Here is a 27,898-nt window from a genome sequence, read left to right as displayed (position 1 = left end):
TAATGCCATTAAAAAAAATTCCTTTTGTTCAGGAGTGAGCGAGGATTTTGCTCACTGCCTATGTTTACCTTTTCAGAGTAGAACAGTGACCAGATGTGGGCAGGTAGGGGATCTGGGCATTTGGAGAAGCAGCATGGCTCAGTGGAAAGAGCCCGGGCTTTGGAGTCAGAGGTCATGGGTTCAAATCCCGACCTCGCCAACTGTCAGCTGTGTGACTTTGGGCAACTCACTTAACTTCTCTATGCCTCAGTTACCTCATCTGTAAAATGGGGATTAAAACTGTGAGCCCCCCGTGGGACAACCTGATCACCTTGTAACCTCCCCAGAGCTTAGAACAGTGCTTTGCACATAGTAAGTGCTTAACAAATACCATCATTATTATTATAAAACACCCAGCTCAACCTCCATCTGTGGAACCAAGTAGAACTTTGCCTTGACTAAGTTTTCCCCCAAATTCCAAACAAACCTAAATGGTGATAATAATCGTAGTCATAATTGTGGAATTTAAAATAAAAAATAAATAAATGACGGTATTTGTTAAGCGCTTAACTATGTGCCAGGCATTGTAGCGTAGCTCAGTGGAAAGAGCATGGGCTTTGGAGTCAGAGGTCCTGGGTTCAAATCCTGGGTCTGCCAATTGTCAGCTGTGTGACTTTGGGCGAGTCAATTCACTTCTCTGGGCCTCATTTACCTCATCTGTAAAATGGGGATTAAAACTGTGAGCCCCTGATGGGACAACCTGATCACCTTGTAACCTCCCCAGGGTTTGGAACAGTGCTTTGCACATAGTAAGTGCACCACCAAGTGCACCAATTGGCTCCACCAGTTGTCAGCTGTGTAACTTTGGGCAAGTCACTTCACTTCTCTGGGCCTCATTTACCTCATCTGTAAAATGGGGATTAAGACTGTGAGCCCCCGGTGGGACAACCCGATCACCTTGTAACCTCCCCAGTGCTTAGAACAGTGCTTTGCACACAGTAAGCGCTTAATAAATGCCATCATCATCATCATCATCACTGTACTAAGTGCTGGGGTTGATACAAGCAAATCGGGTTGGACCCAGTCCCTGTCCCATGTGGGGCTCCCATTCTCGATCCTCATTTTACAGATGAGGGAACTGAGGCCCAGAGAAGTGAAGTGACTTGCCCAAGGTCACCCAGCAGACGAGTGGCCAAGCTGGGATTAGAACCCATGACCTTACTATGCAACAAGAACTGTACTAAGCGTTGGGATAGATACAGAGAAGCAGTGTGGCTTAGTGGAAAGAGCCCGGGCTTTGGAGTCAGAGATCATGGGTTCGAATCCCGACTCCACCAATTGTCAGCTGTGTGACTTTGGGCAAGTCGCTTCACTTCTCTGGGCCTCAGTTACCTAATGTGTAAAATGGGGATGAAGACTGTGAGCCCCCTGTGGGACAACCTGATCACCTTGTAGCCTCCCCAGTGCTTAGAACAGTGCTTTGCACATAGTAAGCACTTAATAAATACCATTATTATTATTATTATTATACAGAGAAGCAGTGTGGCTTAGTGGAAAGAGTGCGGGCGTTGGAATCAGAGGACGTGGGTTCTAATCTTCTAATCCCGGCTCCGCCACTTGTCTGCTGTGTAACTTCGGAGAAATCATGTCACTTCTCTGGGCCTCAGTTACCTCATCTGGAAAATGGGGATTAAGACTGTGAGCCCCCTGTGGGACAACCTGATCACTCTGTAACCTCCCCAGCGCTTAGAACAGTGCTTTGCACATAGTAAGCGCTTAGTAAATGCCATTATTATTATGATTATGATTATGATTATGATTATGATTATTCTCTGGGCCTCAGTTCCCTCATCTGTAAAATGGGGATGAAGACTGTGAGCCTCACGTGGGGCATGCTGATTACCTTGTATTCCCTGCAGCCTTCCCAGGAGGCCTTCCCAGACTGAGCCCCCTCCTTCCTCTCCCCCACCCCATCCCCCCTGCCCTACCTCCTTCCCCTCCCCACAGCACCAGTATATATGTTTGTACAGATTTATTACTCTATTTATTTTACTTGTACATATTTACTATTCTATTTATTTTATTTTGTTAATATGTTTTGTTTTGTTCTCTGTCTCCCCCTTCTAGACTGTGAGCCCGCTGTTGGGTAGGGACCGTCTCTATATGTTGCCGACTTGTACTTCCCAAGCGCTTAGTACAGTGCTCTGCACACAGTAAGCACTCAATAAATACGATTGATTGAATGAATGAATGAATGCAGCGCTTGGAACAGTGCTTGGCACATAATAACATCTAGAGACGGTCCCTACCCAACGGCGGGCTCACAGTCTAGAATATATATATGTATATATACATGTATATATATATATATGTTTGTACACTGAGCTCTTGAGAAGGTCCGTGATCAATCAGCTGTATTTATTGAGCGCTTACTAGGTGCAGAGCACTTGGGAGAGGACAGTAGAGCAATATAGTAGACACATTCTCTACCCACAGCGGGCTTGCGGTTTAGAGGCGGGTGGCAGACATTAATAGAAATAAATCAATTAGCCATGTGGACGTAAGGGCCGTGAGGCTGGGGGGAAGATTTTCCAGATGAGGGAACTGAGGCCCAGAGAAGTGAAGTGCCTTGCCCAAGGTCACACAGCTGACAAGTGGCAGGGCCGGGATTCGAACCCATAACCTCTGACTCCCATGCCCGGGCTCTTTCCACTGAGCCACAGTGTTTTTTTTTCGTTTGCCTGTTTTGTTTTGTTGTCTGTCTCCCCCTTCTAGACTGTGAGCCTGTTGTTGGGTAGAGATCGTCCCTATCTGTTGCCGATTTGTACTTCCCAAGCGCTTGGTACAGTGCTCTGCACACAGTAAGCGCTCAATAAATGTGATTGAATGAATGAATGAATGAATAGGCGCTTAACAAATGCCATCATTATTATACAAGACAATCAGATCCTCCATGGGACTCCCATTCTAAGTAGGAGGGAGTCCAGGTGTTGAATCTCCATTTTTTAGAGGAGGGAACTGAGGCACAGAGAGGTTAAGTCATAAGGCAGGTGAATGGTGGAACTGGAATTAGGATCCAGGCCCTTTCCACTAGGCCAGGCTGTTTCTCCGAAAACCCCGGCAAACACTTACCCAGGTAGAGGTTGTGATCCGACACCAAGCAGTGCTTCCCAACCCGAGCGAAGAATGCGTTGACCACGACATCCAATAGCGGTTTATACTCGAGACATCCACAGAGAACTTGCAGAATAAACTTTTCGTCAGGGACGCTGCGTGTCTAAAAGGAAACGTAGAAGTTGCCCACTGTTGGGTAGGGACTGTCTCTATATGTTGCCAATTTGTACTTCCCAAGCGCTTAGTACAGTGCTCTGCACACAGTAAGCGCTCAATAAATACGATTGATGATTGTTCAGGAGGCGGGACCAGTGGAGACCACCTGTCTCCTCCTCCTCCTAACCCCCCTCACTGAGATGAAGAGGGGAACTCATCCATCCCTATGCCCATCCACGTCCACACACTTCTCCTCCTGTTAGAGAAGCAGCGTGGCTCAGTGGAAAGAGCCTTGGCTTTGGAGTCCTCCTTCCTCTCCTCCTTCCTCCCCCTCCCCATCCCCCCATCCTTACCTCCTTCCCCTCCCTACAGCACCTGTATATCATCGTCATCAATCGTATTTATTGAGCGCTTACTATGTGCAGAGCACTGTACTAAGTGCTTGGGAAGTACAAATTGGCAACATATAGAGACAGTCCCTACCCAACAGTGGGCTCACAGTCTAAAAGGTGGGCTCACAGTCTAAAAGTCTGTATATATGTATATATATATACATACATATATATATATGTATATATGTTTGTACATATTTATTACCCACACCACAAATCCTGATACTTTGCCGCTACCTGTACTTTATTTCAATGTCTGCCTTTCTCACTAGATTGGAGGTTTCTCAAGGGCAGGTTTCGTGTCTGCCAATTGGGCTGAACTCTCCTAGGCACTTGATATATTTCTTTGTGAGCAGTAAGCAGCAACGTGGCTCAGTGGACAGAACACAGGCTTGGGAGTCAGAGGTCGTTAGTTCTAATCCCAGCTCTGCCACTTATCGGATGTGTGACCTTGGGAAAGTCACTTCACTTCTCTGGGCCTCAGTTATCTCGTCTGTAAAATGGGGATTAAAACTGTGAGCCCCATGTGGGGCAACCTGATTACCCTGTATCTACCCCAGGGATTAGAACAGTGCTTGGCACAAAGTAAGCGCTTAACAAATGTCATTATTATTATTATTATTATTATTATTATTATGCCCTCAATAAAACTCACTGAATGATTGAATGATTTACTGCTTACTAAGAAGACTATTTCACCAGCCTCCTTGCTGGTCTCCTTGTCTTAGCCAATTTATAGAAGCAGCAGAGCCTAGTGGAAAGAGCATGGGCTTGGGAATCAGAGGACCTGAGTTTTAATCCCATATTTGCTATTCTACTTATTTTATTAATTATGTGCATATAGCTATAATTCTATTTATTCTGACGGTATTGACACCTATCTACTTGTTTTGTTTCGCTGTCTGTCTCCCCCTTCCAGACTGTGAGCCCACTGTTGGGTAGGGAGCGTCTCTATATGTTGCCGACTTGGACTTCCCAAGTGCTTAGTATAGTGCTCTGCACACAGTAAGCGCTCAGTAAATACGACTGAATGAATGAATGAATGAAGTGCCTGCTGGGTGACCTTGGGTAAGTCACTTCGCTTTGCTATCCCTCAGTTTCCTTATGTGTAAAATGGGGATTCAATTCTCCTCACTCCTTAGACTGTGAGCCCCATATGGGTCTGGGACTGTGTCTGACCTGATTAATTTGAATCTATCCCATTGCTTAGAACAGTGCTTGACACATAGTAAGTGAGAAGCAGTGTGGTTCAGTGGAAAGAGCCCGGGCTTTGGAGTCAGAGGTCATGGGTTCAAACCCCGGCTCTGCCAATTGTCAGCTATGTGACTTTGGGCAAGTCACTTAACTTCTCTGGGCCTCAGTTACCTCATCTGGAAAATGGGGGTGAAGACTGTGAGCCCCCGTGGGACAAACTGATCACCTTGTACCTGCCCCAGTGCTTAGAACAGTGCAAAAACTCCTCACCCTGGGCTTCAAGGCTGTCCATCCATCACCTCGCCCCCTCCTACCTCACCTCCCTTCTCTCCTTCTCCAGCCCAACCCGCACCTTCCACTCCTCTGCCCCTAATCTCCTCACCGTGCCTTGTTCTCGCCTGTCCCGTCATCGACCCCCGGCCCATGTCCTCCCCCAGGCCTGAAATGCCCTCCCTCCACACATCCGCCAAACTAGCTCTCTTCCTCCCTTCAAAGCCCTACTGAGAGCTCACCTCCTCCAGGAGGCCTTCCCACACTCAGCCCCCTTCTTCCTCTCCCCCTTTTCCCCCTCCCCATCCCCCCCGCCTTACCTCCTTCCCCTCCCCACAGCACCTGTATATATGTATATATGTTTGTACGGATTTATTACTCTATTTATTTATTTATTTTATTTGTACATATTTATTCTATTTATTTTATTTTGTTAATATGTTTTGTTTTGTTGTCTGTCTCCCCCTTCTAGACTGTGAGCCCGCTGTTGGGTAGGGACCGTCTCTATACGTTGTCAGCTTGGACTTCCCAAGCGCTTAGTACAGTGCTCTGTACACAGTAAGTGCTCAATAAATACGGTTGAATGAATGAATGAATGAATGCTTTGCACATAGTAAGCGCTTAATAAAGACCATCATTATTTTACAGTAAGTGCTTAAAACATTAACAATAATAAGTGGTATTTGTTACGTGCTTGCTACATGCCAGGCACTGTTCTAAGCATTGGAGTAGATAAAATATAATCAGATTGGACAGAGTCCCTGTCCCACATAGGGCTCATATTCTTAATTCCCATTTTACAGATGAGGGAACTGAGGCACAGAGAACTTAAGTGACTTGATTGTTAAGAAGCAGCGTGGCCCAGTGGAAAGAGCCCGGGCTTTGGAGTTAGAGGTCGTGGGTTCAAATCCTGGCTCCGCTACTTGTCAGCTGTGTGACTTTGGGCAAGTCACTTCACTTCTCTGGGCCTCAGTTCCCTCATCTGTAAAATGGGGATGAAGACTGTGAGCCCCTTGTGGGGCAACCTGATTACCTTGTATCTACCCCAGCGCTTAGAACAGTGCTTGGCACATAGTAAGCACTTAACAAATACCAATATTATTATTATTATTATTATTATTATCTCGGCTCCACCAATTGTCAGCTGTGTGACCTTGGGCAAGTCACTTAACTTCTCTGTGCCTCAGTTCCCTCATCTGTAAAATGGGGATGAAGACTGTGAGCCCCTCGTGGGGCAACCTGATCACCTTGTATCTCCCCTAACGCTTAGAACAGTGCTCGGCACATAGTAAGCGCTTAACAAGTACTTAGCACTGGGGTGAATTCAAGATAATCAGGTCCCACATGGGGCTCACAGTCTAAATAGGAGGGAGAAGAGGGAGAAAAATCCCCCATTTTGCAGATGAAGGAACTGAGGCCCAGGGAAGTTAAGAGTCGAAGGTCGCACAGCAGCTAAAGGTGGAGCAGGGATTAGAACCCAGATCTTCAGACTCACAGGCCCCATCTTCTCTTTCCACTAGGTCACAATGCTTCAGCAGCCTTGTGGGAAGAGAACTGCAAACTCTTTGCGAGCAGGGTTTGCGTTGACTAGTACAGTGCTCTGCACACAGTAAGCGCTCAATAAATACGATTGATTGATTGATTGACTAATTCTATCATACTCACCCATGCATTTAATACTGTAGTCACTCACTACACTGTCGCTGCTCAGTAAATACTACTGGCTGATTGACTGATCTGAAGGGTTGCCTCCTCAGTGAGCGCTTACTATATACAAGCACTGTCATTCATTCATTCATTCAGCGCTATTGAGCGCTTACTATGTGCAGAGCACTGTACTAAGCACTTGGGAAGTACAAATTGGCATCACATAGAGACAGTCCCTACCCAACAGTGGGCTCACAGTCTAAAAGGGGGAGACAGAGAACAGAACCAAACATACCAACAAAATAAAATAAGTAGGATAGAAATGTACAAGTAAAATAAATGAATAAACAAATAAATAGGGTAATAAATATGTACAACCATATATACATATATACAGGTGCTGTGGGGAAGGGAAGGAGGTAAGACGGGGGGGATGGAGAGGGGGACGAGGGGGAGAGGAAAGAAGGGGCTCAGTCTGGGAAGGCCTCCTGGAGGAGGTGAGCTCTCAGCAGGGCCTTGAAGGGAGGAAGAGAGCTAGCTTGGCGGAGGGGCAGAGGGATTGGGGGCATTCCAGGCCCGGGGGATGACGTGGGCCGGGGGTCGATGGCGGGACAGGCGAGAGCGAGGTACAGTGAGGAGATTAGTGGTGGAGGAGCGGAGGGTGCAGGCTGGGCTATAGAAGGAGAGAAGGGAGGGGAGGTACGAGGGGGCGAGGTGATGGACAGCCTTGAAGCCCAGGGTGAGGAGTTTCTGCCTGATGCGCAGATTGATCGGTAGCCATTGGAGGTTTTTGAGGAGGGGAGTGATATGTCCAGAGCGTTTCTGGACAAAGATAATCCGGGCAGCAGCATGAAGTATGGATTGAAGTGGAGAGAGACACGAGGATGGGAGATCAGAGAGAAGGCTAGTGCAGTAGTCCAGACGGGATAGGATGAGAGCTTGAATGAGCAGGGTAGCGGTTCGGATGGAGAGGAAAGGGCGGAGCTTGGCAATGTTGCGGAGCTGAGACCGGCAGGTTTTGGTGACGGCTTGGATGTGAGGGGTGAATGAGAGAGCAGAGTCGAGGATGACACCAAGGTTGCGGGCTTGTGAGACGGGAAGGATGGTAGTGCCGTCAACAGAGATGGGAAAGTCAGGGAGAGGACAAGGTTTGGGAGGGAAGACAAGGAGCTCAGTCTTCGACATGTTGAGCTTCATGTGGCGGGCGGACATCCAGATGGAGATGTCCTGAAGGCAGGAGGAGATGCGAGCCTGGAGGGAGGGGGAGAGAGCAGGGGCAGAGATGTAGATCTGGGTGTCATCAGCGTAGAGATGATAGTTGAAGCCGTGGGAGCGAATGAGGTCACCAAGGGAGTGAGTGTATATTGAGAACAGAAGGGGACCAAGCACTGAACCTTGGGGAACCCCCACCGTAAGAGGATGGGAGGGGGAGGAGGAGCCTGCAAAAGAGACTGAGAAAGAACGACCGGAGAGATAAGAGGAGAACCAGGAGAGGACGGAGTCTGTGAAGCCAAGGTCAGATAACGTGTGGAGGAGAAGGGGGTGGGCCACAGTGTAACGCTTATCATCATCAATCGTATTTATTGAGCGCTTACTATGTGCAGAGCACTGTACTAAGCGCTTGGGAAGTACAAATTGGCAACACATAGAGACAGTCCCTACCCAACAGTGGGCTCACAGTCTAAAAGGGGGAGACAGAGAACAAAACCAAACATACTAACAAAATAAAATAAATAGGATAGATATGTACAAGTAAAATAAATAAATAGAGTAATAAATATGCACAAACATATGAGGGAGACTGTTCCTGAGTGTTCCTGACATCTGCAAAGCCTTCTTCGGGATAAAAGTGGGGGACGCTGGAAATCCCTCCAGCCGGAAACTCTTCTGATTCAACCGGCTACAGAAATCATTGGAAGTCCTTGAGACAGTGATTCCGGAACTTCCATTTGCTGATTACTGCACTCGGGAGATGCGTGTACATACATACCTAATGTGCAGGGGGATTAGGGCTTGCTTTGAGGAGTCAGCAAAACTATCCATTCTAACGATCAACCTGAAGAAAACAGAGGTTTAGGTATCAGGCTGCACCCGTCTTATTTTAATAGTCATCGTGGTGTTTGTTAAGTGCTCATTAAGTTATAGAGAAGCAGCGTGGCTCAGTGGAAAGAGCCCGGGCTTTGGAGTCCGAGGTCAGGGGTTCGAATCCCAGCTCCGCCACATGTCTGCTGTGTGACCTTGGGCAAGTCACTTAACTTCTCTGGGCCTCAGTTACCTCATCTGTAAAATGGGGATTAAGACTGGGAGCCCTCCGTGCGACAACCTGATCCCCTTGTAACCTCCCCAGCGCTTAGAAGGGCGCTTTGCACATAGTAAGCGCTTAATAAATGCCATCATTATTATTATTATTATTAAGTGCCAAGCACTGTTTTAAGCACTGGGGTAGATGATAATAAGAACGATGTTTTTTGTTAAGCACTTGCTATGTGCCAAGCCCTGTTCTAAGCGCTGGGGTAGATACAAAGTAATCAGGTTGCCCCACGTGGGGCTCACAGTCTTCATCCCCACTTTACAGATGAGGGAACTGAGGCCCAGAGAAGTGAAGTGACTTGCCCAAGGTCACACAGCTGACAAGGGGTGGAGCCGGGATTAGAACCCACAGCCTCAGACTCCCAAGCCCGGGCTCTTTCCACTGAGCCACGCTGCTTCTAGATACAGGAAGCCTTCCCTAGGCCCTTCTTTCCTCTTCTCCCACTCTCTTCTGCGCCACTCTTATTTGCTCCTTCATTTATCATCATCAATCGTATTTATTGAGCGCTTACTGTGTGCAGAGCACTGTACTAAGCGCTTGGGAAGTACAAGTTGGCAACATATAGAGACAGTTCCTACCCAGCAGTGGGCTCACAGTCCCTCCCATCCTCATAGTATATATGTATATATCTGTAATTTATTTGTCTATTTATTTATTTATATTAACATCTGTCCCCTCCCTCTACTTATGTATTTATTTATTTTAATGCCTGTCTCCTGCTCTAGACTGTGAGCTTGTTGTGGGCAGGAATGTGCCCGTTTGTTGTTCTGTTGTACTCTCCCAAGTGCTTAGCACAGTGCTTTGCACACAGTAAGCACTGAATAAATATGATTGAATAAATGAAAGATAATCAGATTCCACATGGGGTTCTCCTAAATTGGAGGGAACAGAGGTATTGAATCCACGTTTTGCAGATGAGGGAACTGAAGCACAGGGAAGTTAAGTGACTTGTTGAAGGTCTCACAGTAGATAAGGTTGGGTAGGGATTGTCTCTGTTGCCAAATTGTACTTCCCAAGCGCTTAGTACAGTGCTCTGCACACAGTAAGCGCTCAATAAATACGACTGAATGAATGAATAAGTGGCACAGCCAGGATAAGGTCTAATAATAATTATTGTTATTATTATTATTATGGTATTTGTTAGGCGCTTACCATGTGCCAAGCACTGTTCTAAGCACTGGGGTAGATGCAAGCTAATCATGTTGTTCCACGTGGGGCTCACGGCCTTAATCCCCATTTTCCAGATGAGGTAACTGAGGCACAGAGAAGTTAAGTGACTTGCCCAAGGTCACACAGCTGACAAGTGGCCGAGCCGGGATTAGAACCCAAGTCCTCTGACTCTGAAGCCTGTGCTTAGGTTCTCTGACTCTCAGGCCTGGCCTCTTTCCACTAGGCCATTGCAGTCCCCCAGGTGCTTAGCACAGTGTTTAGGCTGTAAATTCATTGTGGGCAGGGACTGCGTCTGTTAGATGGTTGCTAAATTGTTCTTTCCAAGCGCTTAGTACAGTGCTCTGCATGCAGTAAGCGCTCAATAAATACTATTGAATGAATGAATAAGTGCTCAATAAACATGATTGATTGATGGATTGCTTGCTCTGTGCACAATGGATGCTCAATAATGCAAATGGCTGATTGATTGATGATTTGTGAACCAGTAGCGCCTAGAACAGTGCTTTGCACATAGTAAGCGCTTAACAAATGCCATTATTATTATTATTATTATTATTACTAGTGTGGCTCCTGCATTCGGTTCTTCAGCAGGGCTCTCTCAATCAATCAATCATATTTACTGAGTGCTTACTAGGTACAGAGCACCGTAATATAATAATAATGATGGCATTTATTAAGCGCTTACTATGTGCAAAGCACTGTTCTAAGCGCTGGGGAGGTTACAAGGTGATCAGGTTGTCCCACAGGGGGCTCACAGTCTTCATCCCCATTTGACAGATGAGGGAACTGAGGCACAGAGAAGTGAAGTGACTTGCCCAAAGTCACACAGCTGACAACTGGCGGAGATGGGATTTGAACCCATGTCCTATGACTCCAAAGCCCGGGCTCTTTCCATTGAGCCACGCTGGTAAGCAATTATGAGAGTACAGCACAACAGAATTAGCAGACACGTTTCCTGCCCATAATGAGCTTTCAGTCTAGAGACTCTATCCAACAAGGAATAATAATAATAATAATAATGGCATTTATTAAGCACCTACTATGTGCAAAGTGCAAGGGGGGTTACAGGGTGATCAGGTTGTCCCATGGGGGCTCACAGTCTTAATCCCCATTTTCCAGATGAGGTAACTGAGGCACAGAGAAGTTAAGTGACTTGCCCAAAGTCACACAGCTGACAGTTGGCGGAGCGGGATTTGAACCCATGACCTCTGACTCCAAAGCCCGGGTTCTTTCCACTGAGCCACGCTGCTTCTCAGGAAGCAGTAGGAAGCAGAAGCAGCATGGCCTACTGGAAAGAGCAAGGGCCTAATAGTCCGAGGATTAATTCATTCAGTCGTATTTACTGAGCGCTTACTATATGCAGAGCACTGTACTAAGCGCTTGGGAAGTAAAAGCTGGCAACATGGTAGAGACGGTCCCTACCCAACAACGGGCTCACAGTCTAGAAGGGGGAGACAGACAACAAAACAAAACATGCGGACAGGTGTCATCAGAATAAATAGAAATAAAGCTAGATGCACATCATTAACAAAATAAATAGAATAGTAAATATGGACAAGTAAAATAAATAGAGTAATAAATCTGTACAAACATATACACAGGGGCTGTGGGGAGGGGAAGGAGGTAGGGCGGGGGGGATGGGGAGGAGGGGAGGAAAAAAGGGACTCAGTTTGGGAAGACCTCCTGGAGGAGGTGAGCTCTCAGTATGGCTTTGAAGGGATGAGGGTTCTCATCCCAGCTCCATCATTCACCCGCTGTGCACCTTGGGCAAGTTACTTAACTTCTCTGGGCCTCGGTTCCCTCATCCCCTTGTCTGCTGTGTGACCTTGGGTAAGCCACTTAACTTCTCTGTGCCTCAGTTACCTCATCTGCAAAATGGGGATTAAGACTGTGAGCCCCACCTAGGACAACCTGATCACCTTGTATCTATCCCAACGCTTAGAACAGTGCTTGGCACATAGTAAGTGCTTAACAAAATGGGGATTCAGTACGTGTTCTCCCTCCTAGTTCGACTGTGAGCCCCACGTGGGACCTACTCTGGCACTTAGTTCATTCATTCATTCAATCATATTTATTGAGCACTTACTGTGTGCAGAGCACTGTACTAAGCGCTTAGGAAGTACAAGTCGGCAACATATAGAGACGGTCCCTACCCAACAGTGGGCTCACAGTCTAGAAGTGGGAGACAGACAACAAAACAAAACATGTAGACGGGTGTCAAAATCGTCAGAACAAATAGAATTAAAACTATATGCACTTCATTTACAAAATAATAGAGAAGAGAATAATAGAGAAGCAGCGTGGCTCAGTGGAAAGAGCCTGGGCTTTGGAGTCTGAAGTCACGGGTTCAAATCCTGGCCCCACCAATTGTCAGCTGTGTGACTTTGGGCAAGTCACTTCACTTCCCTGGGCCTCAGTTCCCTCATCAGTAAAATGGGGATGAAGAGTGTGAGCCCCCCGTGGGACAAACTGATCACCTTGTAACCTCCCCAGTGCTTAGAACAGTGCTATGCACATAGTAAGCGCTTAATAAATGCCATTAGTAGCAGTAGTAGTAGTAGTAGTAGTAGTAGTAGTAGTAGTAAGCGCTTAACAAAATGGGGATTCAGTACATGTTCTCCCTCCTAGTTTGACTGTGAGCCCCATGTGGGGACCTACCCTGGCACTTAGTTCATTCATTCATTCAATCATATTTATTGAGTGCTTACTGTGTGCAGAGCACTGTACTGAGTGCTTGGGAAGTACAAGTCGGCAACATATAGAGATAGTCCCTACCCAACAACGGGCTCACAGTCTAGAAAGGGGAGACAGACAACAAAACCAAACATGTAGACAGGCGTCAGGTCGTCAGATCAAATAGAATTAAAGCTATATGCACATCATTAACAAAATAATAGAGAAGAGAATAATAGAGAAGCAGCATGGATCAGTGGAAAGAGCCCAGGCTTTGGAGTCAGAGGTCAGGGGTTCAAATCCCGGCCCCACCAATTGTCAGCTGTGTGACTTGGGGCACTACTCTGGGCCTCAGTTCCCTCATCTGTAAAATGGGGATGAAGACTGTGAGCCCCCCGTGGGACAAACTGATCACCTTGTAGCCTCCCCAGCGCTTAGAACAGTGCTATGCACATAGTAAGCACTTAATAAATGCCATTATTATTATTATTAGTAGTAGTAGTAAGCGCTTAACAAAATGGGGATTCAGTACGTGTTCTCCCGACTAGTTCGACTGTGAGCCCCATGTGGAACAAACTGATCACCTTGTAACCTCCTCAGCACTTAGAACAGTGTTTTGCACATAGTTAGTGCTCAATAAACGCCCTTATTATTATTATTAATAATAAATAGTGGAGTGTTTGGCACATGGTAAGCACTTAAATACCACAATGACTCATTCAATCATATTTATTGAGCGCTTACTGTGTGCAGAGCACTGTACTAAGTGCTTGGGAAGTACAAGCTTGCAACAGTGATTCCCCTCTCAGGATCATACCTGGAGAATTTCCAGTCCTCTATCAATCGTATTTATTGAGCGCTTACCGTGTGCAGAGCACTGTACTAAGTGCTTGGGAAGTCCAAGTTGGCAACATCTAGAGACAGTCCCTACCCAACAGTGGGCTCACAGTCTAAAAGGGGGAGACAGAGAACAAAAGCAAACCTACTAACAAAATCAAATCAATAGAATAAATATGTACAAGTAAAATAAATAAGTAAATAAATAGAGTAATAAATATGTACAAATATATATATACATATATATACATATATATACATATATATATATATATATATATATATACGTACAGTTTCTGCTACGGGAGGGAGGAGCAGAGGCCTACCCATTCCATTCTGCATAATTCAAGCAGTAGGATCACAGCCAAACGTTGCAAAGACCCACTGTAGCCCAGCCTCAAACACTGGCATATCGCAGTGGGCTGATGTGCGACAATCACAACAGACGACAATCACGGCAGACTGACCAGGAGGAGGGCGTTTGTTCTTGAGCTGAGGCTCTGGGGAAGGCTGAGAAACCAAGATGTAGTGTTGGGTAGGGACTGTCTCTATATGTTGCCAATTTGTACTACCCAAGCGCTTAGTGCAGTGCTCTGCACATAGTAAGTGCTCAATAAATACGATTGATGATGAAGAGGTAGTTTTGCAAAACAGCGTCAGGGACTGCAAGCAGTGAAATGCCCCTGTGCAATAAGGAATGCCTTGTTCCGCGCTTTTAGACTGTGAGCCCACTGTTGGGTAGGGACTGTCTCTATATGTTGCCAACTTGGACTTCCCAAGCGCTTAGTACAGTGCTCTGCACACAGTAAGCGCTCAATAAATACGATTGATGATGATGATGACGAGAGAGGACTGGACTGTCAGTCGGCCATCAGCTTTGTCAGCCACATGGATGGATCAGATTCGTTTCCCCTCCGAGATTTGTCTCCCACCTGAGAATCTCATTTCTTACCCCGTGCTTCACTCTCAGGTGACATAAAATGATGCAGCTCTTTGAACCCTTCAGATGTCCTGGGCAGGGAATGCATCTCTTTATTGTTCTACGGGAGCTCTCCCAAGCGCTTAGAACAGTGCTCTGCACGCAGTAAGCGCTCAATAAATACGATTGACTGAATTCACTACAGGCCAGGGATTCAGGATCACGTTATGAGAACCAGCATGGCTCAGTGGAAAAGAGCATAGGCTTGGGAGTCGGAGGTCATGGGTTCAATTGTCAGCTGTGTGACTTTGGGCAAGTCACTTAACTTCTCTGGGCCTCAGTTACCTCATCTGTAAAATGGGGATTAAGACTGTGAGCCCCCCGTGGGACAACCTGATCACCTTGTAACCTCCCCAGCGCTGAGAACCCCCGCCGCCTCCATCCCCCCATCTTACCTCCTTCCCTTCCCCACAGCACCTGTATATATGTATATATGTCTGTACATATTCATTACTCTATTTATTTATTTATTTATTTATTTTACCTGTACATATCTATTCTATTTATTTTATTTTGTTAGTATGTTTGGTTTTGTTCTCTGTGTCCCCCTTTAAGACTGTGAGCCCACTGTTGGGTAGGGACTGTCTCTATATGATGCCAACTGGTACTTCCCAAGCGCTTAGTACAGTGCTCTGCACACAGTAAGCGCTCAATAAATACGATTGATTGATTGATTAGAACAGTGCTTTGTACATAGTAAGTGCTTAATAAATGTCATCATTATTATTATTATTATTATGGAACCTGGGTCCCACTCCTGTCTCCTTCTCTCCAACCAGGCAGGGGACAAGGTTTTTTTGTTGGCTTGTTTGTTTTTTTATGGTTTTTGTTAAGTACTTACTATGTTCCAGGCACTAAAGTGCTGAGGTAGACACAAGTTAATCATGTTGAACATAGTCCCTGTCCTTCATTAATAATAATAATGGCATTTATTAAGTGCTTACTATGTGCAAAGCACTGTTCTAAGCACTGGGGAGGTTACAAGGTGATCAGGTTGTCCCACGGGGGACTCACAGTCTTAATCCCCATTTTACAGATGAGGTAACTGAGGCCCAGGGAAGTTAAGTGACTTGCCACTCTGCTTCTCTCTTCATTGGGCTCACAGTCTTAATCCCCATTTTACAGATGAGGTAACTGAGAAGTGAAGTGACTTAGCAAAGAAAGCGAATCGAGGTAAGCCCTTAACAAATACCACTAAAGAAAGGACCAAATTAATGATGCTTTGATTTTATAGAGCCCCTTGTTCAAGCAATGATCATCATTAATACTACTACTAATAATAATGGCATTTGTTAAGTGCTTACTATGTACAAAGCACTGTTCTAAGTTCTGGGGGGGTTACAAGGTGATCAGGTTGTCCCACGGGGGGCCCACAGTCTTAATCCCCATTTTACAGATGAGGTAACTGAGGCCCAGGGAAGTTAAGTGACTTGCCCAAAGTCACACAGCTGACAATTGGCAGAGCTGGAATTTGAACCCATGACCTCTGACTCATTCATTCACTCATTCAATCGTATTTATTGAGCGCTTACTGTGTGCAGAGCACACAGTACCTCACTGTACGGTCCCTACCCAACAGAGGGCTCACAGTCTAGAAGGGGAAGACACAGAACAAAACAAAATATATAAACCAAATAGAATAAATATGTACAAGTAAAATAAATAAATAGAGTAATAAATACGTACAAACATATATACAGGTGCTGTGGGGAGGGGAAGGAGGTAAGGCAGGGGAGATGGGGAGGGGAAGAGGAAGGAGGGGGCTCAGTTCATTCATTCATTCATTCATTCAATTGTATTTATTGAGCGCTTACTGTGTGCAGAGCACTGTACGAAGCGCTTGGGAAGTCCAAGTCGGCAACATATAGAGACGGTCCCTACCCAACAGCAGGCTCACAGTCTAGAAGGGAGAGACACAGAACAAAACAAAACATATAAACCAAATAAAATAAATAGAATAAATATGTACAAGTAAAATAAATAAATAGAGTAATAAATACGTACAAACATATATACAGGTGCTGTGGGGAGGGGAAGGAGGTAAGGCAGGGGAGATGGGGAGGGGAAGACGAAGGAGGGGGCTCAGTTCATTCATTCATTCATTCAATTGTATTTATTGAGCGCTTACTGTGTGCAGAGCACTGTACTAAGTGGTTGGGAAGTCCAAGTCGGCAACATCTAGAGACGGTCCCTAACCAACAGCGGGCTCACAGTTTAGCAGGGGGAGCCAGACGACAAAACAAAACATATTAACAAAATAACAGTAACACAGTAAGCGCTCAATAAATACGATTGATTGATTGAATAAACATGTACAAATAATATAGAGTAACAAATGCGTACAAACATGTATACATATATCCAGGTGCTGTGGGGAGGGGAAGGAGGTAAGGATGGGGAGGAAGGAGGGGGCCGAGTGTGGGCAGGCCTCCTGGAGGAGGTGAGCTGTCAGTAGGGCTTTGAAGGGAGCCCTGCTGTCCCTCCCCAAAGCCCTGGCTCTTTCCACTGAGCCACCCTGCTTCTCATGAGATGGGCCTCGTCTGAGGCCCTATTCTCCCGCTCATTCATCTTCAGGAAAATATACGGTGGAATCTCCTCACTGTGCCCCGTTCTCGCCTGTCCCGCCGTCGACCCCCGGCCCACGTCCTCCCCCTGGCCCGGAATGCCCTCCCTCCGCCCATCCGCCAAGCTAGCTCTCTTCCTCCCTTCAAAGCCCTACTGAGAGCTCGCCTCCTCCTCCTCCAGGAGGCCTTCCCACACTGAGCCCCCTTCTTATGTTGCCAACTTGTACTTCCCAAGCGCTTAGTACAAGTGCTCTGCACAAAGTAAGCGCTCAATAAATATGATTGATTGACTGATTCTTCCTCTCCCCCCTTCATCCCCCCCGCCTTACCTCCTTCCCCTCCCCACAGCACCTGTATATATGTATATGTTTGTACATATTTATTACTCTATTTCTTTATTTATTTTACTTGTACATATTTATTCTATTTATTTTATTTTGTTAAAATGCTTTGTTTTGTTGTCTGTCTTCCCCTTCTAGACTGTGAACCCGCTGGTCGGTAGGGACCGTCTCTATATGTTGCCGACTTGTACTTCCCAAGCGCTTAGTACAGTGCTCTGCACACAGTAAGCGCTCAATAAATACGATTGAATGAATGAATGAATCGCCAGACAAGTGGTGGAGCCTGTATTAGAACCCAGGTCCTTCTGACTCCCAGGGCCGTGTTCTATCCACGAGGCCATTAAACTCTTTTAAACTAGGTCAGATCTGATTTCTTTTATATGGACTGGCGAAAACCAAAGATCTGCCCTTTAATTAAAAATTCTGCATCTTTGTAATAGCATCAGGCTCCTCGACCTCCACCACCCTCTTCACCATCATTAATAATAATAATAATAATAATAATGGCATTTATTTATTTATTTTATTTGTACATATCTATTCTATTTATTTTATTTTGTTAGTATGTTTGGTTTTGTTCTCTGTCTCCCCCTTCTAGACTGTGAGCCCACTGTTGGGTAGGGACTGTCTCTATATGTTGCCAATTTGTACTTCCCAAGCGCTTAGTACAGTGCTCTGCACATAGTAAGCACTCAATAAATACGATTGATGATGATGATGATGATAATGATGATGATGATGATTAAGCTCCTACTATGTGCAAAGCACTGTTCTAAGCCCTGGGGAGGTTACAAGGTGATCAGGTCGTCCCACGGGGGGCTCACAGCCTTTGTCCTCATGTTACAGATGAGGTAACTAAGGCACAGAAAAGTAAAGTGACCTGTCCAAAGTCACACAGCTGACAATTGGTGGAGCCGGGATTTGAACCCATGACCTCTGACCTACTCGGTCTCCGAAGAGGATGAGGAGCAATCTAATCCAGCTCCTGCCAAACCTGCAAAATGGCACTTGTCTCCTCCAGGATCTGGTCCACGCTGTCGCTTTCGGGCTTGAATTTGTTCAGCTGTTGAATCACTATCTCGATGTATTTCTTGTAACGGGCCATGTCCGCAGTGAAGAGTCCTGAAATCGAAGGAAGCCATGAACTGTCCTGCTCCCTCAGGTGACAGTAAAAATTGCTGTATTTGTTGAGCGCTTACTATGTGCCAGGCACCGTACTAAGGACTGGGGTAGGTACCAGGTAATTGGGTTGGACACAGCTCCTGATCCACATAGGGTTCACACTCTTAATCCCCATTTTACAGATGAGGTAACTGAGGCCCAGAAAAGTGAAGCGACTTGCCCGAGGTCAGGCAGAATAATAATAATAATAAAAATAATAATAATGGCATTTATAATATAATATTTATAATAAGACAATAGTAATAAGTGCTTCCCAAGCACTTAGTACAGTGCTCTGCACACAGTAAGCGCTCAATAAATATGATTGATTGATTGATAATTATAATAACTATAGTACTTGTTATACCATAATAATAATAATAATAATAATAATGGCATCTATTAAGCGCTTACTATGTGCATAGCACTGTTCTAAGTGCTGGGGAGGTTACAAGGTGATCAGGTTGTCCCACGGGGGGCCCACAGTCTTAATCCCCATTTTCCAGATGAGGTAACTGAGGCCCAGAGAAGTGAAGTGACTTGCCCGAAGTCACACAGCTCACAAGTGGCGGAGCCAGAATTTGAACCCATGACCTCTGACTCCAAAGCCCATGCTCTTTCCACTGAGCCCCGCTGCTTCTCTAAGCCTTACTATGTGCCAAGCACTGTTTTAAGCATTGAGGTAGATATAAATTAATCAGGTTGGACACAGTCCCTGTCCCAGATCAGGGTTCACACTCTTAAAGCCCATTTTACAGATGAGGGAACTGTGGCACGGAGAAGTGAAGTGACTTGGCCAAGCAGACAAATGGAGGGGCCAGAGTTGGAACCCATGACCTTTTGACACCATCACATTGCTTGAGCACCGGCCTGGGAGTGAGAAGGTCATGGGTTCTCATCCCAGCTCAGCCCCTTGTCTGCTGTGTGACCTTGGGCATGTCATTTCACTTCTCTGTGCCTCAGTTCCCTCATCTGTAAAATGGGGATGAAGACTGTGAGCCCTATATGGGACAGGGACTGTGTCCAACCCAATTTGCTTGTATCCACCCCAGTGCTTAGTACAATGCCTGGCACATAGCAAGCTCTTAACAAATGATTATGGTAATTTGTTAAGCACTTACTATGTGCCATGCACTGTTCTACCATATTTATATTATCTTCATTATATTATTATTAATAATATCTGTTATTAATTAATTAATTAGAGAAGCAGCATGGCTCATTGGAAAGAGCCCGGGCTTGGGAGCCAGAGGTCACCATTATCAATCGTATTTATTGAGCGCTTACTGTATGCAGAGCACTGTACTAAGCGCTTGGGAAGTTACAAGTTGGCAACATATAGAGACAGTCCCTACCCAACAGTGGGCTCACAGTCTAAAAGAGGTCATGGGTTTTAATCCCAGCTCTGCCACATGTCTGCTGTGTGACCTTGGGCAGGTCACTTAACTTCTCTGAGCCTCAGTTCCCTCATCTGTAAAATGGGGATGAAGACTGTGAGCCCCCTGTGGGACAACCTGATCACCTTGTATCTCCCCCAGTGCTTAGAACAGTGCTTTGCACATAGTAAGCGCTTAACAAATGCCATCATTATTATTATTATTATCAATAAATGTCACAAAAATGTTTTGATCAACCACCATAAATTACAAATTGTTTTGACCAACCATCATAAATCAAAATTGCAAGATGGAATAGCAGGTTAGAATGCTGACACCAGCGGGTCTGGAGGCCTAGAAAATTCCCATCCAAGTGAATAAAGTGACTTGTGACACTTTTTTCATTCATTCATTCAATCATATTTATTGAGCGCTTACTGTGTGCAGAGCACTGTACTAAGCGCTTGGGAAGTACAAGTCGGCAACATATAGATATGGTCCCTACCCAACAGCGGGCTCACAGTCTAGAAGGGTGAGACAGACAGCAAAACAAAAAATATTAACAAAATAAAATAAATAGAATAGTAAATATGTGCAAGTAAAATAAATAGAGTAATAAATCTGTACAAACATCTATACAGGTGCTGTGGGGAGGGGAAGGAGGTAGGGTTGGGGGGTCAGGGGGAGAGGAAGGAGGGGGCTCAGTCTGAGAAGGCTCCTACTTGTCTGCTGTGTGATCTTGGACAAGTCACTTCACTCCTCTGTGCCTCAGTTACCCAATCTCTAAAATGGAGATTAAGACTGTGAGCCCCATGTGGGACATGGACTGTGTCCAAATACAAGTCACTTAACTTCTCTGTGCCTCAGTTCTCTCATCTATAAAATGGGGATTAAGACTGTGAGCCCCACATGGGACAACCTGATGACCGAAGCAGCGTGGCTGAGTGGCAAGGACCCGGGCTGGGGAGTCGGAGGTGGTGGGTTCAAATCCTGGCTCCGCCACTTGTCTGCTGTGTGACTTTGGGCAAGTCACTTCACTTCTCTGGGCCTCAGTTACCTCATCTGGAAAATGGGGATGAAGACTGTGAGCCCCCCGTGGGACAACCTGGTTACCTTGTACCCTCTCCAGCACTTAGAACAGTGCTTTGCACATAGTAAGCTCTTAATAAATCCCATTATTATTATTATTATTATTATTATTATCCCAGAGCTTAGAACAGTGCTTGCCACATAGTAATCATTTAGAAAATACCATCATTATTGTTATTATTATGACAAGCAGCGTGACTTAGTGGAAAGAACACGGGTTTGGGAGTCAGAGGTCGTGGGTTCTAATCCCGGCTTCGCCACTTGTCAGCTGTGTGACCTTGGGCAAATCACTTAGCTTCTCTGTGCCTCAGTGACCTCATCTGTAAAATGGGGATTAAGACTGTGAGCCCCATGTGGGGCAACCTGATTATCTTGTATCTACCCCAGTGCTTTGAACAGTGCTTGGCACCTAGTAAGCGCTTAACAAATACCATCATCGTCATCATTATTGCATAGCTACCCCAGAAGTTAGTATAGTTCCTGATTCATAGTAAGCGCTTAACAAATATCATGAAAAAAAAAGAGTCTGAATGAGAATGATGACAGGCTTGGGGCTACCTATGATATGTACAGCAGTGTGGCTCAGTGTTAAAAGCACCGGCTTTGGCGTCAGAGGTCATGGGTTCAAATCCCGGCTCAGCCACTTACCAGCTGTGTGACTTTGGGCAAGTCACTTCACTTCTCTAGGCCTCAGTTCCCTCATCTGTAAAATGGGGATTAAGACTGTGAGCCCCATGTGGGACAACCTGATCACCTTGTAACCTCCCCAGTGCTTAGAACAGTGCTTTGCACATAGTAAGCACTTAATAAATGCTATTATTATTATTATTACAGCAGCTGGTTCTGGTCCTGGCTGGGTTTACTCAATCAATCAGTGGTATTTATTGAGCACTTACTCTGTGTAGAGCACTGTATTAAGTGCTTGGGAAACTACAATAGAGTGAGTATACACAATCCCTGTTCTAAAGAGCTTAAAGTCTGGGGGAGGCCACTGATGCTAAATAAATGACAGGTAAGAGAAGAAACCGAATATAAAGATATGTGCATATCACTAGGCCACAGCAAGAAGTGTGGCCTAGTGAAAAGAGCACAGGGCTGGGAGTTAGAGGACCTGGGTTCCAACTCCAGCTCCACTACTTGCCTGCTGTGTGACTTTGGGCAGGTCACTTCACTTCTCTGTGTCTCAGTTTCCTCAACTGCATAATAATAATAATAATAATAATAATGGCATTTATTAAGCGCTTACTATGTGCAAAGCACTGTTCTAAGTGCTGGGGAGGTTACAAGGTGATCAGGTTGTCCCACGGGGGGCTCACAGTCTTAATCCCCATTTTACAGATGAAGTAACTGAGGCACAGAGAAGTGAAGTGACTGGCCCAAAGTCAGACACCTAACAATTGGCAGAGCCGGGATTTGAACCCATGACCTCTGACTCCAAAGCCTGTGAACTTTCCACTGAGCCAAGCCGCTTCTCTAAATGGGGATTGAATACCCGTTCTCCCTCCTACTTAGGCTGTGAGCCCCATGCGGATACTGGGTAGGACCTAATTAACTTGTAACTAGGCCAGTGCATACAACAGTGCTTGGCACATTCATTCTATAATTCATTCAATCGTATTTATTGAGTGCTTACTGTGTGCAGAGCACTGTACTAAGCGCTTGGGAAGTACAAGTTGGCAACATATAGAGACGGTCCCTACCCAACAGCAGGCTCACAGTCTAGAAGGGGGAGGCAGAAAACGAAACAAAACATACTAACAAAATGAAATAAATAGAATAAATATGTACAAATAAAATAAATAGAGTAATAAATCTGTACAAACATATATACATATATACAGGGGCTGTGGGGAGGGGAAGGAGGTAAGGCGGGGGGATGGGGAGGGGGAGGAGGGGAAGAAGAAGAAGGGGGCTCAGTCTGGGTAGGCCTCCTGGAGGAGGTGAGCTCTCAGTAGGGCTTTGAAAGAAGGAAGAGAGCTAGCTTGGCGGATGTGCGGAGGGAGGGCATTCCAGGCCTGGGGGATGACGTGGGCCAGGGGTCGACGGTGGGATGGGTGACAACGAGGCCCATTGAGGAGGTTAGCAGCAGCAGAGGAGCGGAGGGTGCGGGCTGGGCTGGAGAAGGAGAGAAGGGAGGTGAGGTAGGAAGGGGCGAGGTGATGGACAGCCTTGAAGCCCAGGGTGAGGAGTTTTTGCCACATAATAAGTGCTTAACAAATATAATAATAATAGTAATAATCCATCTTCAACCGCTCACTCTCCACTGGTTTCTTCCCCTCTGCCTTCAAACATGCCCACGTCTCTCCCATCCTAAAAAAACCCTCTTTTGACTCCACCTCACCTTCTAGTTATCACCCTATCTCCCTCCTACCACTCCTTTCCAAGCTCCTTGAACGAGTCGTCTACACGCGCTGCCTCGAATTCCTCAACGCCAACTCTCTCCTCAACCCCCTCCAATCTGGCTTCCGTCCCCTCCATTCCATAGAAACTGCCCTCTCAAAGGTCACCGATGACCTCCTTCTTGCCAAATGCAACGGCTCATACTCCGTCCTAATCCTCCTCGACCTCTCAGCTGCCTTTGTCACTGTGGCCCACCCCCTTCTCCTCAACACGCTATCCAACCTTGGCTTCACAGACTCCGTCCTCTCCTGGTTCTCCTCTTGTCTCTCCGGCCGTTCATTCTCAGTCTCTTTTGCAGGCTCCTCCTCCCCCTTCCCATCCCCCCAGCCTTACCTCCTTCCCCTCCCCACAGCACCTGTATATATGTATATATGTTTGTATGTATTTATTACTCTATTTGTACATGTTTATTCTATTTATTTTATTTTGTTAATACGTTTTGTTTTGTTCTCTGTCTCTCCCTTCTAGACTGTGAGCCCACTGTTGGGTAGGGACCGTCTCTAGATGTTGCCAACTTGTACTTCCCAAGCGCTTAGTACAGTGCTCTGCACACAGTAAGCGCTCAATAAATATGATTGAATGAATCATAATAATAGCAGCAACTTGGATGGAGAGGAACGGATGGAGTCTAGAGACGTTGTGAAAAAGTGACAAGATATGATGATGGACTGACTGATTATATGGGGTAAAATCAATCAATCAGTGGTATTTATTCATTCATTCATAGAGAAGCAGCGTGGCTCAGTGGAAAGAGCCTGGGCTTTGGAGTCAGAGGTCATGGGTTCAAATCCTGGCTCCCCCACTTGACAGCTGTGTGACTTTGGACAAGTCACTTCACTTCTCTGGGCCTCAGTTCCCTCATCTGTAAAATGGGGATGAAGACTGGGAGCCCCCTGTGGGATAACCCGATCACCTTGTAACCTCCCCAGTGCTTAGAACAGTGCTTTGCACATAGTAAGTGCTTAATAAATACCATTATTATTATTATTCATTCATTCAATTGTATTTACTGAGTGTTTACTGTGTGAAGAGCACTGTACTAAGCACTTGGAAAGTACAATTCAGCAAAAGAGACAATCCCTACCCAACAACGGGGGATTTACTGAGCACTTACCGAGTTCAGAGCACTTCACTGAATGCTTTGGAGAGTACGTTAGACACGCTCCCTGCCGACAATGAGCTTACAGTCCAGAGCGGGAGACAGACATTAATGTAAATGAATAATTTAACTTAATTTACAGATACGTACACGAGAAAGAAAGAGGGAACTCAAGGATAAGGCCACGGTTGTTGTTGGTGTTGTCAACAGCGATGGGAAAGTTCTGGGGAGAGAGTTTGGGTGGGAAGATGAGGAGTTCAATTTAGGACACACTGAGTTTGACATGATGGTGAGACATTGAGGAAGAGACGTCCAGGAGGAGGGAGGAAATGCCAGACTGCAAAAAGGGGATAGGTTTCTGGGCTACATTAATCCCGGGGATGGGCATGTGTAGAACATAATAATAACAATAATTACGCAGCAGCATGGCTCAGTGGAAAGAGCATGGGCTTTGGAGTCAGGGGTCAGGGGTTCGAATCCCAGCTCTGCCAATTGTCAGCTGTGGGCAAGTCACTTAACTACTCTGTGCCTCAGTTCCCTCATCTGTAAAAATGGAGATTAAGACTGTGAGCCCCCTGTGGGACAACCTGATCTCCTTGTAACCTCCCCAGCGCTCATAACAGTGCTTTGCACATAGTAAGAGCTTAATAAATGCCATCGTTATTATTATTATTACGGTATTTGTTAAGCACTTAGTATGCGCCAGGCACTGTACTAAACACTGGGGTGGATACAAGCAAATTGTGTTGGACACAGTCCCTGTCCCATGTGGGGCTCACAGTCTCAACCCCCATTTTCCAGATGAGGTCACTGAGGCCCAGAGGGCACAAGGTCACACAGCAGAAAAGTGGCAGAGCGGGATTAGAACCTATGACCTTCTGACTCCGACGCCTGTGCTCTACTCACTACGCAGAGGCCTGGAAGCCCCCATTTCTTCATTTCCACTTCCTCCTCTGTCACCCTTGTGCTTGGATTTGCTCGCCTTATTCACCCCTCATTCACAGAGAAGCAGCGTGGCTCAGGGGCAACAGCACGGGCTTTGGAGTCAGAGGTCCTGGGTTCTAATCCTGGCTCCGCCAATTGTCAGCTGGGCGACTTTGGGCAAGTCACTTCACTTCTCTGGGCCTCAGTCACCTCATCTGTAAAGTGGGGATTAAGACTGTGAGCCCCACTTCGGACACTCTGATCACCTTGTAACCTGAACAGTGCTTTGCACATAGTAAGTGCTTAATAATTGCTATTATTATTATTATTACCCCTCCCACAGATCCACCGCACTTCTGTCCACAGCCGTCATTTATTTATTTCTGATTGTGTCTGTCTCCCCAGCTAGACTGTGAGCTCTTTGTGGGCAGGGAACATGGCTACCAACTCTGTTCTTTTCTCCTCTCTCAAGTGCTTAGTATAGTGCTCTGCACGCAGTAAGCCCCCGATAAATATGATTGATTGATTGGATGATTGATTGGGGCCCAGAGGCCTGCAGAGATTCTGGGATGGTTTCAAGAAGTGGAGTGATGGGCCAAGCCCTCCCCCATTTCTTATGTGCCCCAAAGAGGAAGTGGGGCAACATGGCGTAGTGAACAGAGCCCAGGCCTGGGGGCCAGAAGGTCAGAGGCTCTAATCAGAGAAGCAGCGTGGCTCAGTGGAAAGAGCACTGGCTTTGGAGTCAGTGGTCATGGGTTCAAATTCCGGCTCCACCCATTGTCAGCTGTGTGCTTTGGGCAAGCCACTTAACTTCTCTGTGCTTCAGCTACCTCATCTGTAAAATGGGGATGGACTGTGAGCCCCCCGTGGGACAACCTGATCACCTTGTAACCTTCCCCAGCACTTAGAATCAATCAATCAATCAATCATATTTATTGAGTGCTTACTGTGTGCAGAGCACTGTACTAAGCGCTTGGGAAGTACAAGTTGGCAACATATAGAGACAGTCCCTACCCAACAGTGGGCTCACAGTCTAAAAGGGGGAGACAGAGAACAAAACCAAACATACTAACAAAATAAAATAAATAGAATAGCTATGTACAAGTAAAATAAATAAATAAATAAACAAATAAATAGAGTAATAAATATGTACAAACATATATACATATATACAGGTGCTGTGGGGAAGGGAAGGAGGTAAGATGAGGGGATGGAGAGGGGGACAAGGGGGAGAGGAAGGAAGGGGCTCAGTGTGGGAAGGCCTCCTGGAGGAGGTGAGCTCTCAGCAGGGCCTTGAAGGGAGGAAGAGAGCTAGCTTGGCGGATGGGCAGAGGGAGGGCATTCCAGGCCCGGGGGAGGACGTGGGCCGGGGGTCGATGGCGGGACAGACGAGAACGAGGCACGGTGATCAAGGCGATCACTTAGAACAGTCCTTTGCACATAGTGAGCACTTAATAAATGCCATTATTATTATTAATCCAGCTCTGCATACTTGTCTGCTGTGTGGCCTTGGGCAAGTCACTTCACATCTCTGTGCCTCAGTTACCTCATCTGGAAAATGGGGATTAGGACTGTGAGTCCCATGCGGGACAGGGCATGGGTCCAACTTGATCTGCTTGTATCCACCCCAGCGGTTAGTGTAGTGCCTGGCACACAGTAAGCACATAACAAATACCAAAATTATTATTATTATTATTGTTATTGGAACTGTAAGTTCATTGTGGGCAGGAAATGTGTCTTCTATATTGTCATATCGTACTCTCCCATGCATCTAGTACAGTGCCCTGCACACAGTAAGCACTCAATAAATACAATTGACTGACTGAAAAGTAATAAAAATAATAATGGTGGTATTTGTTAAGCGCTTACTACATGCCGAGCACTGTTCTAAGCACTGGGATAGATACAAGCTTACCAGGTTGTCCCACGTGGGGCTCACAGTCTTCATCCCCATTTTACAAGTGAGGTAACTGAGGCAAAGAGAAGTGAAGTGCCTTGCCCAAAGTCACACAGCTGACAAGTGGCGGAGCTGGGATTAGAACCCACGCCCTCTGACTCCCGAGCCCTGGCTCTTTCCACACAGGAGACTGAGGGGGAAAGTAAGTGAACCTCGGCTGCTTCTGATGGCAATGCTGGGCCCCCCCGGCTGGGCCGGGGCCTGGTGATAATATATATGTTGCCAACTTGTACTTCCCAAGCGCTTAGTACAGTGCTCTGCACAC

General features: G+C 46.1%; 1 protein-coding gene across 1 annotated transcript in view; it reads right to left on the bottom strand.

The window, feature by feature from the left end:
* Window positions 1-27,898, bottom strand: part of CFAP99 (cilia and flagella associated protein 99) — a 161,038-nt gene that overhangs the window by 115,583 nt on the left and 17,557 nt on the right. The window contains exons 2-3 of the mRNA XM_038745561.1: window positions 18,622-18,749; window positions 3,112-3,256 (exon numbers count right to left, since the gene is read on the bottom strand). Of these exons, the coding sequence (XP_038601489.1) occupies window positions 3,112-3,256; window positions 18,622-18,732 (256 nt within the window). The 5' untranslated portion in view covers window positions 18,733-18,749. The remainder of the gene's footprint in view (window positions 1-3,111; window positions 3,257-18,621; window positions 18,750-27,898) is intronic.

This window comes from Tachyglossus aculeatus, chromosome 4 (genome assembly GCF_015852505.1).
Source record: "Tachyglossus aculeatus isolate mTacAcu1 chromosome 4, mTacAcu1.pri, whole genome shotgun sequence".
Lineage (NCBI taxonomy): Eukaryota > Metazoa > Chordata > Mammalia > Monotremata > Tachyglossidae > Tachyglossus > Tachyglossus aculeatus.
Note: the sequence above shows the minus strand (reverse complement) of the source record. Positions and strands in the feature narration are given on the sequence as shown.